Source organism: Mauremys reevesii, linkage group 1 (assembly GCF_016161935.1).
Source record: "Mauremys reevesii isolate NIE-2019 linkage group 1, ASM1616193v1, whole genome shotgun sequence".
NCBI lineage: Eukaryota > Metazoa > Chordata > Testudines > Geoemydidae > Mauremys > Mauremys reevesii.
The window spans coordinates 253,472,833-253,489,361 of record NC_052623.1 but is presented as its reverse complement, the minus strand read 5'-3'; the positions used below and the strand labels follow the sequence as shown (position 1 = coordinate 253,489,361).

At 43.7% G+C, this 16,529-nt stretch overlaps 1 protein-coding gene across 5 annotated transcripts in view; it reads left to right on the top strand.

The window, feature by feature from the left end:
- Window positions 1–715: 715 nt before the first annotated feature.
- SINHCAF (SIN3-HDAC complex associated factor) overlaps window positions 716–16,529 on the top strand; it is a 33,166-nt gene continuing 17,352 nt past the window's right edge. For 4 of the 5 annotated variants that reach the window (XR_005592460.1, XR_005592458.1, XR_005592459.1 and 1 more), the window contains exons 1-2: window positions 724–1,138; window positions 14,627–14,774. Coding sequence is in view for 2 of the 5 variants with exons in the window: in XM_039519174.1 (XP_039375108.1) it covers window positions 14,647–14,774 (128 nt within the window). In the remaining 3 variants the exon portion in view is untranslated. Of the gene's footprint in view, window positions 1,139–3,158; window positions 3,235–14,626; window positions 14,775–16,529 lie in introns of all 5 variants that reach the window. The other variant, XM_039519187.1, reaches the window with a different exon arrangement.

Here is a 16,529-nt window from a genome sequence, read left to right as displayed (position 1 = left end):
TGAGATTTTGGCATGTGGGGAATTTCTCAAAACTGTCTCCAAAATCTTGGACTTTTGGTCGTGGTGCTGAGGTTACAGGTGCTGTGCAGAGGATGTATCCAGATTCAAATGTGAAATAGACTAAAGCAGAGGTTCCCAAAGTGTGGATCTGAGAAAACCAAGTGATCAGAGTATTTACTTAACTTTCCTATTATTACTTTCTAATGTAAGCAATTGCTTATAACAATCTCTATTAAAATATGGTCCATTTTGCACAAAAGTTTGGGAACCCTGGGCCAGAGGTGCAAGAAGGCAGCTGAGTTCCTGTCTAGCCAGGCCCAAAGACCTCACTATTGTCTTTTTAAAAAAGGGGGCAGATATTATTTTAGACAGTTCAAAAAGTTCTGACATTATCAATTCTTTTTCAAAGGAAAGTGAGCAAATTGGGAGTAGCCGGCCAAAGGGTACCAGTGGTGGCTGGTTCCTCAATGGGAAAACCTCAGGCTTTTCAGTTTCTCATTGTAGGCAGGTATCCAGAGAACCTCGGCAATCCCAAGTATTTCACTTGAAAGGTAAGCAAAATCCTCCCGCACAGGCAGCAGTGAGATTCCTTTACCGCATAAACAAACCCCACAACACACAAAAACCCACACTGAAGTGAGTCGTGAGTGAGCGTGACATTTGGCAGAAGATCTCCCAAGTAACTTGCAGAGGAAAGATTTGCAGCACCTGGCACCGTTCCCCCCACCGGGTACAGCACAGCAGCAGCACTCATTATTGTGATTCTATTTGCTACAATCTCCTCCTACTCCATTGAGAGGGGGCGGGGAGTGGGTTGTTTGTGTGAAGTCATCGCCACCGTCACAATGGGCCGCACCACCCCCTCCTCCCGGGCTTCCCGCGCGGGCCTTTCTCCCTTAAAAGGACAATGGGGCGCGTATGCAAAAGAACTCGATTGAGTAGAAATGAGCCGTGGGAACGACGCTTGCGCAGAGAGAGGGGGAGGAAAGTGAGCTATGCAAATGAGAATTGACTCTAGGAGCAGTTGCATGAAGACCTGGGGAGCTACACAACGAGGTTGCGCACTCCGCAGAGGAGGGGGGAGCTCATCGCACACAACACACCACGCTATTGATTTGTTGGGGGCTGCAGTTCGGAGGTAAGTGATTTCATGTTTTTCTCCGCTTGTGAATTTTTTTTACTAAACCAAAAAGTGCGAAACCTCTTTGATAAAAGCAAAACAAACCTGAAACCAATCAGCCGTTCTAGTCAATAAAACAAGTTATTTTTGGAGGCTGCCTTTTGCTGCAGGGAAAACACTTTCCTGTCTGAAACAGTTTTGACACGCACCGCCCTGTGTGCGGCATCGATTTTTCTTTCTTTTTGTGAAAGAATAACTTGAGAACTATCATTTTAAAAGCTAACAGTGTCGTGAACATGCCGATTGCATTGTTCCATATCCAGCTTCGCACTGGGACTTTCTTAAACTGAAATCAAAATGTTCTCTCCAAAGAGAGAGGTCGAGTTAATTCCTGAAGATATCACTGGACAAATGAACCCAGGCAACTCCGTTGGTTAGAGAAACTGTGTACCCAGTTCAAGGTGTTACCGGGAAATATCAGTTTAAGGGACCGTCGCTTAGTGAATGTTTTGCGTGGCTCGAGAACCTTTTCTTGGTGCTCTTTGTAAAGAGGTGGAAGCTGGAAGATGTAATGTTCCTTCCCGTCTGTAGATTCCAGTTAAGTGATTTTGAAAGAAGAACGTGGGCTTGTTTGGTTTATGGGGAGAGGGGGGAGATAGTGGGGCTGAGATTAGCTTGGCCTGTTGTTGGTGCTGCTTCCCAGGTCCGTTGCGGCCCGTTACTGTATGCACGCGGTTTGGCATTATTTGCTCAGCTTGGGCGAGAGATGCGGATGCGATAATGAGAACAAGAAGGAACCCGGACGCCTAAATCGTTCGGGATTCCAGAACCCGTTGGGGCTTTGGAATGGTTACGAGAGAAACGTTCCATTTTCGAAAGTTCTCCAGGACCTTGTACATTGATGTTACTAATTATACACCTGTAGCTTTATTTTGGAGCGCACAGAAGTTGTTGCGTCGTGAGTGGCAGGAGGCAATCATTGCAGTGTCAATGTACGTTTTCTCTCTTTTTTTTTTTTTTTTTGGTTGGGGGAGAAGAATGGGGAAATTGTTCTCTTGACCTGGCTTGTTTTTAGAAGGGTTGTCGGGTTTAGCACTCAAGTGACCTGAAATGGACAGAGAGTGTGTGTGTGGAATCTGACATGACACGTGCTACTAGGTGCGCAGGTTACAGGCTTTTTTTAACCTCTTCTTTGGAAAAGCCTTGTTATCGATCAGAGTGGTGTCCTGATAGCGTCAGGACAGTGTGACTTTATGGTGATGGCGTCTTACCACTTTCAAAGCAGAGTACGAGTGAAAGTAACTGCTTTTCTTGTCTCCTCTTTGTAGTTAAACTGTTTCCATGTAGAACGCAACGAAGTTTAACTTGTAGTTACATTCTCCATTTCGTGGGCGCTTGTTTTTTCTGGTCGATCACGAATCTTACTAGTTAGCAGGATCTTTAAATCTCTTGATGCATTCCGCAAAACAGTCGACATATCCTTGATGCTGCACGTAGGCAAAACCAGGCTGAAGGGAAAACAAAGGGCTTGCATGTGCTGCAGGCAGTGCTAGCTCTACAACTGCGTGTCTGCAATCCAGTCTGCTCACCGAAACACGGACTGTTATTGAACAGGGAGAGGACGGCTGGCGGGGGAGCTAGGGGGGAATTGGTGCGACAGATTCGTGTCTTGGGGAAGTTTTGAGCTTGACTTTTTGTGTCTGGAAGACTTCTGGGGGAGTTAAAGTTTAGGTGCGTGCACGCTCCTGTAAGGTTACCACGCTGTGTGCAGGGAGGAGGCGGCGGCGGCGGCGTGTTTGTGTGTCTAAAAGCATGCAGGAGAGGAAGCGCCTTTCACTTTTCTGTGTAAAAACTGCAGATTATTCAAAGCACGGAATTGCTGCTGCGCCGGTACCGAACGCCGCTTCATGCGGGGGGTTGGTGCGGACTCTTTAAAGGGCTCTTTGCAGCGGTTCCTCGGCTGTGTGTGCGTGTGTTTATGGGAGGTCTGTAGGTTTCCCTTTGAAGTCGAACTGTTGCCATGTTTGAATTACGTCAGGGTGAAGCCATGAGGAACCAGCTCCAGCCTCTCCGCAGCTTTAGCAGCAAGCGGCAGCAGCTCAGTGTAGGATGAGGTGAGTGAAGGGCCCTGTTGGACACCACGAGCTGTGTGTGTGGGGGGGTGGTGTGTGCAATATTCAGGAAGTGCTGCCGAGCTCGATGGTGGCGCGCGGCTGGAGGGGGGGGGGCGCGTTTTCGCCCCTTTTGTTCTGGCGGAAAACACTGTAGAGTAACTTTCACTCGAGGGCTTGGCCGGCGGGTGCAATCTTGCCCGCGGCCGTCACGCACCTTTTCCCCTGCCAAGGGCGCAGCCGCTAATGCACCTTTTCCACGCAGCCTGCGCCGTGGAAGACCTCAGCAAAGTAGCGTGAGAGAGGAAAGTGCGTGACTGCACCCTGCGTCTCACTTCTCCGTGCGTGTGTGTGGCTGGCTTCGGAAAATCACTGCCGGCGACTGTGACCCGATTTCTCCCCACCTAGACTGCAGCCAGCACTCGGGAGATTAGGAGATGGCTCGTGGAAATGCCCCCTTTCCCAAACCGCTTTGTCATGGCAATCCTTCCCCTCACCCCCGGTCCCTGCCTCCAAACACTGCTAGTCCTGAGGAGGACTCTTTTAAAAAGCCTAGTTAAAGGCTAGTTAAATTGCATCTACCGACTTTGCAGATAAAGAGTTAAAAGGTTGGGGCTGCGTGTTTAAATATCCAGCAGACGTTGCTGGGGTCTGATTCCAATTTCTGTGCTTGCCTGCTAGTGTTTGTTTAAATTTTGCCCCAGTCCTGAACAATTCTGAATGGTGCCTCTCCCTTATTAAATGGCAAGCCTAGGCATTTTACTGAGTCCTCGTGACAGTGACTGTGTTTTGCAATGTGTTCTCAGGAGCAGACGGCTCTTCCCGCAGCATACCTTAGCACACTTGATTTTCTCCTTTTTTAAAATCCTCTTGTTTACCTCTGAAAAGGACTTGGTCACGTTGGGACTCCTATGCCCGTGTGTGCCTCTGCCTCTCATGTTTGTTGTCTACCTGATCATCATGGCCTCTTTGAAAAGTAGGTCGTCCTTGCTGAGGTGACTGGGGGTGGCTGGTCTTTGTTCCAGCAGGCAGTGCTTGTAGTGAGCTGCTTTGCACTGGTGCTGAATGTCCTGCTGATATTTTTTGTTTTGTTTTCCTTTCCTCTTCACCTTAACTCTAGTTCTTCCCTGTTTGGGGCATGGCTGAAAGACAAAACTTTGCCTGGGTGTTCCTTTTGGTATCGCTGCGGGTTAAACATCTGCAGTGAAATCCTGGCCTCACTGATATCAGTGGGAGGTCTGCCATTGATTGCAGTGGAACTAGGATTTCAGTCCTGATGAAGGTTTTTTGTTTTTGTTTTTTTTCATCTAATTTTGATGGCTAGGTCATCTTCACATTATGTGATTTAGTACTCTGCGTTAACTGACAGTGTTGGTCCAATAACTATATAGTTTTCCATTTTGCTGCCTATGTGTTCTATCATGAGATTTGGAGTGACTCTTTACTGTAAGGATTTTTTTTGGCAGCAAAATTCTTGCAGTAAAGAGACACTCCAAATCTCATGATAGTTTTCCATTTTGCCGCCTATGTGTTCTAACTGTAGAACTCCGTTTTTGTGATACCCTGCTTTATCATGCCCGTTACAAATCTCTCTCTTCAGGGGGTTACCAGTTTAGTTGTGGGTTAAAAGCTGAAACAGAACTTCAAATTAAACCGATTTGTTTAATTCAAAAAATTACAAAAAAGTGTGTTAATTTGGACAGGCAGTAGCCTTTCCAGACAAACCTACTTATGTCATTTGTCATAAATGTCTATCTTCATTTCTTAGTATGTTCATCCCCCCCTTATATTTCTGACGTGGCTCTTCTTGCTTGCTTTTTTGCTGTACCATCTAGTTCAGCATAGTACATTGGTAGTATAAGCAGTGACTAAATCCTGAATTCCTTCTGTATCCAAAGCTTCCCCTGACTGTCTCACTCTTTGTGGGGAGTGTTTTTCCCCCTCTAGATTTTCCTCTATATGGAGCTTTCCAGTTCTAGGAGATATGGATAAGGTCTTTGAGTCCAGCCCCCTGCCTTCACTAGCAGGACCAAGCCACTGATCTTGCCCTAGATTCCTAAGTGGCCCCTTCAAGGATTGAACTCACAACCTTGGGTTTAACAGGTCAATGCTCAAACCACTGAGATATCTCTCCCCTACAGATTGGTAGCCCTCTGGGTGCAAGTTATGTGATATTTGTTATGACTGCAAATGAAGAAAACTTTCTAGTCTCACTGATTTAACATAGTTTGTCAAGCAATTGATCTATAACATGATCCAATTGCTTTGAGGATATTAAACAGTTTAAACCAGCTGACATATGAAGTGTTGGAAGATAGTTGTATATGCTTTATAGCATTTCATAAGCGAGTTTATTACATATGTAATATGGGTAGCGTGATCTCAGACTTGTAAGTTTTTTGCATGTATAGAATGTCTTTCATATAGTTTCTAGGTGCATTTCCAGTAAATATCTGGGGAGTGGGTGAGAAGAACCATTAAATGTTACGAGACCAGACTTTCAAAATTGCTCAGGTGTTTAGCATCCACAGCAGGAGCCAAAGAGTATACTAAAAACTATACAGCCAGAAATGTGTTTTTTCTTTGAGTGCTGGTGAACGGTTATAGGATGACACCCGTGGAGCTTACTGTTTATCCATACCCCAAGCACAGCCCAAGCAGTGGCAGTGCTGCTACATACAGTGCTCCCTTTGAAAGGTGGGAGGCTGTATGTAGAGCATATGCAGAGGTATTGTGGCTTGTGCATAGCTAGACCTACTGTACAAGGTCTTATGGGTTTTTTAAATAGTCAGAGCAGATTTCATGAGATCCAGAGTACAGTGGGTGCATGAGTTTCCTGACTAACTTCAGTAATGTTGAGAGGATTTGGGGCCTGATCCAAAGCCTATCGGAGTAAATGGGGGGGGGGGGGGGGAAGGAGAGAAAAAGACTCCCAACTTCTGAGAGCACTGGGTTAAGTCTTTGCCACCTAGATAGGGCCCAATTGTCCTTTCATTAAAGCCAATGGCAAAACTACTTTTTAAAGTTAGTGGTGCAGGATTAGGCTTTAGGTGACAAGTGGTGGAATTTTCAAAAGCACCTAAGGACAGTAGACCCCCAGCTCCCACTGAACATCTGTGGGACTTGTGCTCTGAAGTCCCTCTGTTGCTTCTGAAAATCCCCCTCAAGTGTTAGTTGGCAGATGACTGTCACTTGAGAGCCTGCAGCCTAACGTTTATGGGGTTTTACAGATAAAAATCCGTTTGTTATTTACTAGACGACTGTGTGTGAAAATGTAACTAAAATTCATGTGAATTAAAACAAACTAACAGATAACAAAACCACCTTTTAAAACCGTGGCAGTCTGGGGCCTTTTATGGTACATGCTGATGTTGAGCAGTTCCCCCTCTGTCACCAAACTGTTAGCAGGCAGGCAAGGGGGTGGGTTCCCATATGCAATATAATCATTCATTTTTATCAGCACTCTGTGACTTAACACATTGTTACACTGGATGAGATTAATAGTTCTTAATATTGCCAGTTTCCTTTAAGTCTGAAGCAACAGTTGTTCGTGAGACTTTTCACTGTTGGAAAACAGGTGCCAGAAGAAACAATAAGTATGTGGTTGGAAGAGGTGGTTTGAAAATTGAGGGGATAACCGGAATGGAGGGGTGGGACTCCATTTCACAACTCTCAAGACTGGTTCTCAGATTACCAGATCAAACACCAACATATTATCTATCAGCACAAAGTCCAAATGGGGGGGAGGTCCGATTTCTCAACTAAAAAGGCGTTTGTATCATAAGTAAAGCTCTTTACACTTTTTAACACAGTAATAAAAATCTTCACTGTTAGTGTACTGCTCCTGCTAAAGTAGCCATGCGATATTTAACGATCACAAGTGCTCGTGACACTGATTTTCAAATCTCATGTAAAAGACTGCACCTCAGAAAGCACATGGCCCCAGACAGTGCTGAGCCATTGGTTTGGTACTGACTCAGATGAGCTTCAGTAACTGAATCACCAGCACCACTCATACAGTACCTCATGTTTTCCTTGGAGATCTCCTATTCAAGGTTTCAGAGTAGCAGCCGTGTTAGTCTGTATCCGCAAAAAAAACAGGAGTACTTGTGGCACCTTAAAGACTAACAAATTTATTGTAGCATGAGCTGAGCTAAAAAGCTCTTTTTTTCTTGCGCATAGAATGGAACACACAGACAGGAGATATTTATACATACAGAGAACATGAAAAGGTGGAAGTATGCATACCAACAGGCAGAGTCTAATCAATTGAGATGAGCTAAAAACTTTTGAAGTGATAATTAAGATGGCCCATAGAAGGTGTGAGGAGAACTTAACATAGGGAAATAGAATCAATTGGTGTAATGACCCAACCATTCCCAGTCTTTATTTAGACCACAGTTAATGGTATCTAGTTTGCATATTAATTCAAGTTCAGCAGTCTCTCTTTGGAGTCTGTTTTTGAAGTTTTTTTGTTGCAAAATTGCCACCTTCAAGTCTGTCACTGAGTGGTTAGGAAGGTTGAAGTGTTCTCCCACTGGTTTTTGAATGTTATGATTCCTGATGTCAGATTTGTGTCCATTTATTCTTTTGCGTAGAGACTGTCCGGTTTGGCCAATGTTTTCATGTTCTCTGTATGTATAAATATCTCCTGTCTGTGTGTTCCATTCTATGCATCCGAAGAAGTGAGCTTTAGCTCACGAAAGCTCATGCTACAATAAATTTGTTAGTCTTTAAGGTGCCACAAGTACTCCTGTTTTTTTTCCTATTCAAGGGTTGACTGGATCTGACCCTGGTTAGGTTATAGGAGGTAATAAGATCATGGCTCAAGTTGGAATGGCTGCAGATGGAACACCCCCACCACTACATTTTTTTTCCCTCTGAAAATCCTGTTTTTGTGCTTTGCACAGCCCACGCCAGCTTTCCTGTAGTAGCAACTTTTTACAAAAGCACCAAAGTGACTTAGGCACTAAGTTGCGTTTTCAAAATAGTCTAAATAATTTAAGTGCCTGTGTCCCACTGAAAATCAATGAGATAGAGACATCTAGGTGACTTTTTTTTTTTTTTAAATTTTACCCACAATAGTTTTGACACAGCCAATATACTACATGTGGCTCAACCACAGTAAAGAAATGTCAACCAGTCTAATTTCATGACATTGGTTTGCCATTTGTATTTGGTACATGTTAAAATTTCATTGAGTTCTGTGGAACATCATAAGCACGGCACTGTTGCAGGGGACTAGCTGCACAGGAGTTAGCGTACATGTTCTTGAAGGTAAAAACATTCCAGGTGATCTAGTTTTAACTTTCCCTGGGCCTCATTGATCATCAAGAACAACATTCACAGGGTGAAGTTTCATTATAAAGTGTCGATACAGTTCTGACTGCAGAGTACCCTTGAAAGATTTCTTGATCTCTTCAACGCATATTGTGCGGGGGGTGGGTTTGTTTTTTTTGTTTTGTTTTGGGAGGTGTGGTGGGTAGGTGGGCAGATATTAAAGGAATTTATAGTGTGTGTGCATATATGGAGTTTCAAGGTTGCACACTTCAGATCCTAGTCTCCTCATTTTGCACTGGAACACTTTTACACTGGTATCTCTCTTTATGTGAAGATGAAAGTAGCATTTTCAGTTGACACTAGTTTTCTTGTTTATTTCCTTGGAGCCTTTCCACTTCAGACACATTAAAATACAACTGGTTAAGGCCCAGTTTTAACTTTACAACTTTGTAGTGAAGGTCTCCCTTTGGACAACACGCCTTTTCAGGGTGAGTTATTTCTTTATCAAAGATTCAAAGGCAGATCCTCAGCTGGTGGAAATGGACATAATGCCGTTGATTTCAGTGGGACTATACCAGTTTAGTCCAGCCAAGGGAGAGGCCTGAAGTATTTACTAGGGAGGCTGGCAACCCCGCTCGTGGCATCATAGGCTGTTTTGGAGGAAGTTATTGTTCTCATGTGCAGGTGTGCATTCCAGGGCTTATGGTCTTTCCTTTATTTCAGTGTCTTTTAAGAAAATACTCTTGAATATTTCTCTGCTTTATCCATGTGCAGTAGAAATCAGCGTTGTGAGATTTTGCTGACAGGAGCAGTCTGCATCAATATGTATGGGCCAGATCCTCAGCTGGTGTCAACCAGCATGACTCCACTGACTTCAGGGCAATTACGCTGCTTTACACCAGCCAAGAATATAGACCATTGTTGTGGGTCAGAGGAAGAAATCAGGTTAACAGCATGGTTCCTTCTTACTCCTCTCTGCCCTTCCAAGTGAAGAATTTGGGCTGCACAAAGGGTGAATGAGTTCAGGGCTAGAGCAGGGAGGCAGGAATAGAGCAGGTGCCGAGTGTTTGGAATGTCATCCCTCTGCTTTTCAGATAAGCTGCTTTCTTTGTGAAACAGCCATGGAATGTTTTTCTCTAAGTGTCACAAATTTCAGGTGTGTTTCTTTGTTTGTTTAGGTATAAAAATGGAATTATATACATCTTTGAGTTAGTCTTTTCTATTTTGGAGGTGTTTTTCCCTTCAACCTCTGTGGTCAGGAAGAATGCAGAAGGAATCAGCCACCTTTTTTTTTTTTTTTTTTTTTTTTTTTTAGAAGGCAACCAACTGAACAACAATAAATCCCTGAAAGTTAGCTTCTCCTTCCCTTGGAAAGATTAGAGTTCAGGATTCACCGTTTATTTCCAAGTTGAGAGGATTTCATGCACATCTGACACAGCAAGCATTTCTCTGTCTTCCTGCTTCTCATGCAGATGTTTGGGTCAGCATCAACTTTTGCAGAGGGAACTCTTATGAGCCAGTCAGGACAAGAATTGGGGATCAAAGAGGAAATAACTTTGTGTGTGGTGTAGGCTAGCTTTGTGCCCAGCCATGCATAGATGTGCAAGGAGTCTTTTCTTCCCACCTTCCTGTATCTCATGGACTGACCCCAGATCTCTTAGGCAGAAGGGGCTCTGCTTCCTGAAAGTGTTTCTGATGATGCTAGCCTTCTGCAAAGGGGTGGGGTGTTGGCCCTGTATCCCCCCTTATCCCTTCCAGCTCAGCTGGCAAAATTGCAGAGGAGAGTGCACCCTGCATCCTTTCAGATTGTGGCAGAGTTGCTGCTGAGCAAGAATTCAAGTAGATGAGAGTAAGGGGGAGTGCAACTCCATCTGCTTTGCTAAAAGCAAAGGAGGAAACTCCCACAGGTCCCCCTCCTGTGTGGCTGGTACAGTGAGCGTTCCCACACCTGCTTCAGTCTACTTCAACCACTGCTCCTGGAGTACAAGTGTGGTTCCCAAGATCCAGGAGGAATCCTGTCTTGCCTCTGCTGGAATTCATTGCTGCATAGCATCCCCTTCTGACTCTCACGTGGCTGGTAGTTTTAAAAGATATGATCTGATGATGTATACGTGGATTTAAATATAACAGGCCAAATCCTCAGCTGGTGAAAACTGATGCAACTCCCCTGAAGTTAAAGGAGCGACACCCGCTTACAGCAGCCAAATATCTATCATTCAGTATGGATGCATTTCAGTCTGCACGTTCAAGGCCAGATCCTCAGCCAGAGTGTAGATGCTGTGCTGATTTGCACTAGCTGAAGATCTAACCCAAAGTTTCTGATTTGGGATCTTAAGATACAAAACTTAACAAGATAAAAAAATGTTTAAGGTCCTAGTTATGCAGTTTTTAAGCATGCCTCACTCCCATAGAAACTAGGTGTCCAATGACTGGGCACATAATAACGGCTTAGAATGGAAAAGCAGACACTGCTTTAAGTATAGCAATGCTGGTCAGCGCCCGTAAACTCCAATGCGATCTATGTTAGCTATTAAATTCATCAGCTGACAGTATGTTTAGTGTATAGTGTTCAAATGGCAACTGTGTGGATTAAATGTGACTCTGCCTGACGCCTTCCATTTATAACACTGCATTTGGACACAGTTGTCAAAGAGAAATCTGTTATACTTGTGGTTTCTCTAGTAACTTTTTCTCAATCCAAGAATGACGTATGGTGATGCTGTTGCTGTCCATTCATCAGCTGGGAAACAGATGGCACTAGTTTTCCTTCTATTGAAATTTGGTGCTGAAAGGCTGTGCCTGTGAGAATGGAAGCAACAATCCCACAACAGAATATTTACTATAAATATCTGACGCCAATCCTTGTTCAAGTGTTAATTGTAAAATGGTGATTCTTGTCCCACTACAGTATAAATACTTGGTGGTAGCTGAGACATCCCCCATTTCCCAGAGACTCAAGCTTAGAAATGTTCCCCAAGTGAACAATCAAGACAAGTTTCCAAGACCAGTTCCATGCCTCTCCTGTAAAGATAAAAACCTTTATTACATGGGTTATTGGGTTCACCAGTGAGACAGAAGTACCAGCAGCTAGTACCAGACTGTGTAAAGTAAAGGACACCAAGCTGGAGGCTAAACATTGAGTTGCCGTAAACAAAACCTAAAATAACTGTTACAAACTCCCAGGTGAATATGATTGCTGACCATCTCAAAAAGCTTGGTAAATACCATACTGTCAAGAGACTTTTGAAGGGGCACATTGAATGGTAACATAATATATAAGCAGACATGCAGAATATATAACTCCTTAGTGCCTGGAGTCATGTGTGTGTTTTTTGTTTCTTTTTTGTGTGTGTTTTTTTTTTTCTTCACAAGATGCATCTTGTTAATCAGGGGAGACTAACTGGACCATACTTGGCCGTGTATAATGCCCAGTGGCGCTACATTGTCATAGTGGGAAGACAGCCTAAATCTTTCTTTGTGTTTGTCTTGCTGCCCTTCTTAGCTTCCCAACTCACATTTCATTGAACCAGATTTTCCTCCTTTCTTTGCCAGAAATTACCCAGTACTTCAACAGGCTAAATGCCACTGGAGATGTTTTTGTGAAAGAGCAAAGTAATTGTTTTGAGTTTAACCAACCCTTGACATGCCACTCAGGTCACTGGCCAGAACACTTGCCCAGTTTCCCACAGGCCTTAATTCATCAAAGTCCTCCTGGATGGTGGATGGCCCTCTTGGCAGTGAACCTGGGTGGCTCAGGAGTGGTGGGGCAGGATTTTGGGGAGCCTTTGCTGAAGATGTGCACATCTGTGAATGGCAGAGCCCAGCTCCTCCCATGGTAGCTCCTGTGCCACATTAGCACACCAGAATCTGAGGACAAGTCTGGTGGATCAGCTGCTTCTCTTCTTCCTTCATAGAAGTGAGTGAATGTCTCAAAGCCAAGTGAAGCCCTGAGGCTAGAGTGATGGCTGTGCAATGGGCTGGGTTGAGTGGAGAGAGCAGTGGAGACTGCTTTTGTTCTAACCCTGGCGGAATTCCTCAGCTTGCCTGCTTGGGCTGTGAACAGGAACCAGGATTTGGGCCTTAGGCAATTTCAGGCTGTCTGCCTGCAGAGTTAAGAAGGCAATGCTTTGTAAGTCACATTTGAGGACTTACCTCCTGGAGTGTAAGGGCTTGAAACCTCATCTTTGCTGAAAATGAATGCTTGGATTCTGTAGGATCGAATGGTGAAGTCCCTGAGACCTGGCAAGGAGTTGCCCATTCATCAGTGGCAAGGAGAAAGTGGTTTTGTCATACCCAGCTCTTTGGAGCCTAGATTCTGTCTTCCTATGTGTTTGTACAGCACCTAGTACAGACAAGACCTGAGTCTGATTGGTGGCGTGGGGTGCTACTGCAGCAGAAATAATTAACTGGTTTAATGAAGTACACCAAAATATAAACCACTTTGTTTGAGTTTAAGCTGCTAAAAAAACAGTTACTGTTTAGGCAGCTTGTGGTGAGAGTGTTTGCTTTATACAAGACTCCAAATTCTGGCCTTCTCCATTGAGGTCTTGAAGTGCTGTTGGTTAGCTTAAACCCTACTGTGATGCCTTCCTCCAGATCCTTTAAAGAGAGAGCCCTAAGAGCCTATGTGGGGCTGGAACTACTTACAGTGGGGTGAAATTCACCTGTGTGTAGAGGGCTAACACCAGGTCTAGGCTGGTTTGCAGCTTTTCAGTGGCACCTGTTAATTTGCCTGGTTTCTCCCAAAAATCTTCTGGTTTATGATGGAGTCTCTGACAACGTAATCACCTGGTCTCTTGGTTTGATGATAAAAACCAAAAACTCTCAGACCTTATCTTATTTGTGTCACCTTTTTTTCTTTTTTTTGGGTCTATAAATTGATATCTGTTGCAGCTTGAGAGATCCTGCCTGTTGAACCTTCCTGCTACTAAGCAGCTATTCCTTTTCTGTGTAGTTTGGCTGCTTGTAGTCCTTGATGATCAGCAGCAGAGGGCAAACCTTGCTCACTAAACTGGGTTGTATAAGCCAAAGTTATAACACTATTAGTTTAAAAGAGAACTTTTTTTTTTATGGGAACAGTACCTCTGTGTTTATGATAGAGACTACTTACAATTTTTGGATGGCCTGTAAAAACTTGTTTTGCATTAAGGGCTTGAGTCAGATAATAGCTACTCAGATGTTTAAAGTCATCATGCATGTGCATGTTCTTAAGTGCTTTGCCATATCAGGGCCTATGTACAGTTCCACTCTGGAAAGTAACTGGGGGATGAGGGCAACAACATCTTGGGGCTCCCCTTTTATTGTTTTTCAGGGACTCCAAAAATTGAGTTTAGACATAAAAAGTTGTTTTCTAACCGGAGGCTAACAAATACCTCCATTGCACATTAACTGCATCCATAATGTATTTCAGGATTACTGGTTGTGGTATGCAAGCCAGAGAGCCACAGCTTAGTTTGACGAGATGAGCAGTTAGGAAAAACTTGTGAACTGAATATTTGCTATGGAGTCGCTGAGCATCAGTAAACAGAGAACCCCCACCATGTCATTTCTAAAGTGGCTCTTAAACAATTTTTTAGGTGACCTTGTCACATGTCTGGGTTTGCTTAATACCTCTGCTTTGGGGTGCAAGAGACATCAACTATCTGTGCTTGACAAAGGAAGCATATTCTGAACACCCGTCCTCCTAAGAGGCACTGCGAAATCATGACAGTGCATACCTTAGCACAGTGGTCCCCAACCTTTTCGTCTGGCAGGTGCCAGACCAAGGACCATGGTGGCGGTGGAGCACCCGCCGAAATGCTGCCGAATTTCTGCGGCATTTCAGCGGCGACGCCTCTCGATGTCACTTGTTGGCGGCAAGCAGCGTCATCGAGAGGTGTCGCCGCCGAAATGCCACAGAAATTCAGCGGCATTTTGGTAGATGCTCCACCACCGGCCAGGACCCGCGGGCACCGCGTTGGGGACCTCCTGCCTTAGCAATTCCCGCTGAGTGTTGTCTGTACTGGACTGCGGTGTAACATCAATTTGCAAAGTTGCACATGAAGCTGCTCCTCCCTTTAAATTATCCTTGAGCTGTATCTTAAAGTGATAATGACTGTTTCTGCTTGTTCTACAGGCTCCAGCAGAGAAGAAAAGATGTTTGGTTTCCATAAACCAAAGATGTACCGGAGTATAGAGGGTTGCTGTATCTGCAGAGCAAAGTCTTCCAGCTCTCGTTTCACTGATAGTAAACGTTATGAGAGAGACTTCCAGAATTGCTTTGGGTAAGATCACATGCTATTCAAAATTGGGTTTACATTTTAGTTAGTCAGGATTTCTGTCTCAAAGCATGAAAAGTTACCAGCCTCACTCAAAGTGAGGTACTGAAGGCTCTGACCAGAATCAGGCCTAGTGTAGTCTTCAGCTGCCTCATACTTCTACCGCGAGCGGCAGGCAACATTGGGCCAGATCCTCAGTTGGTGTAAATCAGCACAGCGCCATTGCCTTTAGTCAACCTCAGCTGAGGACCTATGCCATTTGGTTCTCTATTGCAAAGTGCTGTCTAATCAGAGTGGAAACACTTTGCACTCCCTTTTTACAGGTGTCAATTGCTGTACAAGGTGTAAAAGAATGCAGAGGCCAGGCCCATGGGAGTCTTTCTGAGGTGTAAAACCTTAGATAGGGAAGAAATAAAAGTATTTATTTAGCTAGTAAATATCTTTAAAAGTCCAAACAGGTTTCGTAAGTAGTTAGGATTATCCAGAACAACCACATCAATCTGTGGGAATGTTGCCCCTCTCAGTGGAGGGGAGGGGTCTACTATCTTAGTAGAAGTTTTCCAGCCCTGTGCTGTGTAAAATAAGCCTGAAGAATTAGCTTTCCTATTAAAAAGCATTGGAAATTAGGCAGTTTCAAAGCCCTGGTGAGGGCCATTGTATAATTTTAAAAATAATTCAACAGTAGGTTTAACAACTCTCTTTAGCATTTTGGAACTACCTTACAAGACCGTTGAAACTCTTTCTGTCTTACTTTGTCTTACCAAATTGTAAAAGAAGCGAGTTCCTGCTTGACAGCTCCTAATTCTTTCTTTTATTACATTTAAAACTTTTACTTTGTAATTAGCCATAGCAATTAGTGCAACAAGATTGAGATTCCAACTTCCCATAAAAGTGTTTTTATTCTGGAGAAATGTCCACTTTGTCATATTTCTCCAACTTCCCCTTCTTAACCCACTTTGCTTAGCTATTGTGAAATTGTAGGCCACAATCCTGGGAAGACTTACGCCTATGATTAGTTTTACACACAATTAGTCTCATTGGCAACACTGGCAGTACTGACGTGTTAAAAATTATTCACTTGAGTGATTCTTTGTAGGATCAGGCCTCTCTTTGCCTTTCTTGTATTTCTCTTTGTCAAGAAATGATTTTTCCCATGAGTCTTTATATTGACTTATACTGACTGCTGGTGGTGGTTTTATTTTTATTTTTTTTAATGTAAAGCTGCACCTATCTGCATGCTTGCTTGCTGCTGACCTTGGCTAAAGGAAGGCTGTGCTACAGTCCACCACATTTTTATTTAAACTGGAGTTTTGAAGCTTGCTGTAGGCTTTATTCAGTATGGTTGGTAAGGTGGAACCTGCAGTCTTACACTGGGTCATCAAAGAATGACTTCTCTAACCCAGACACGTCATTCACTTCTACAGTATTTCAAAGTCCTTTTACTTAACTAGCCAATAAAAAAAAAAAATCCATAATCTATCTCCTTTGAATCATTCCAAAAAGATTTAACTGTAAGGGAAACATTTTTAATAGGCTTATTGAAAGCAAACAAGTGCAGTCTTCATGTCAATGTTTACAAGTTGTTGGGCTGTGCACAGAGCATCTATAGAGTTCAGCAGGAGTGCAGCGCATGGAACTCTTACAGGATCAGAGCTTTTATTTGAAATGTATATGAAAAGTTCAAGAGCTGAATGGCGTGTTCATCAGATCAACTGGGATTACTTAAAAATGAACTTTAAATGGATGAGGTTTGTTCTAATA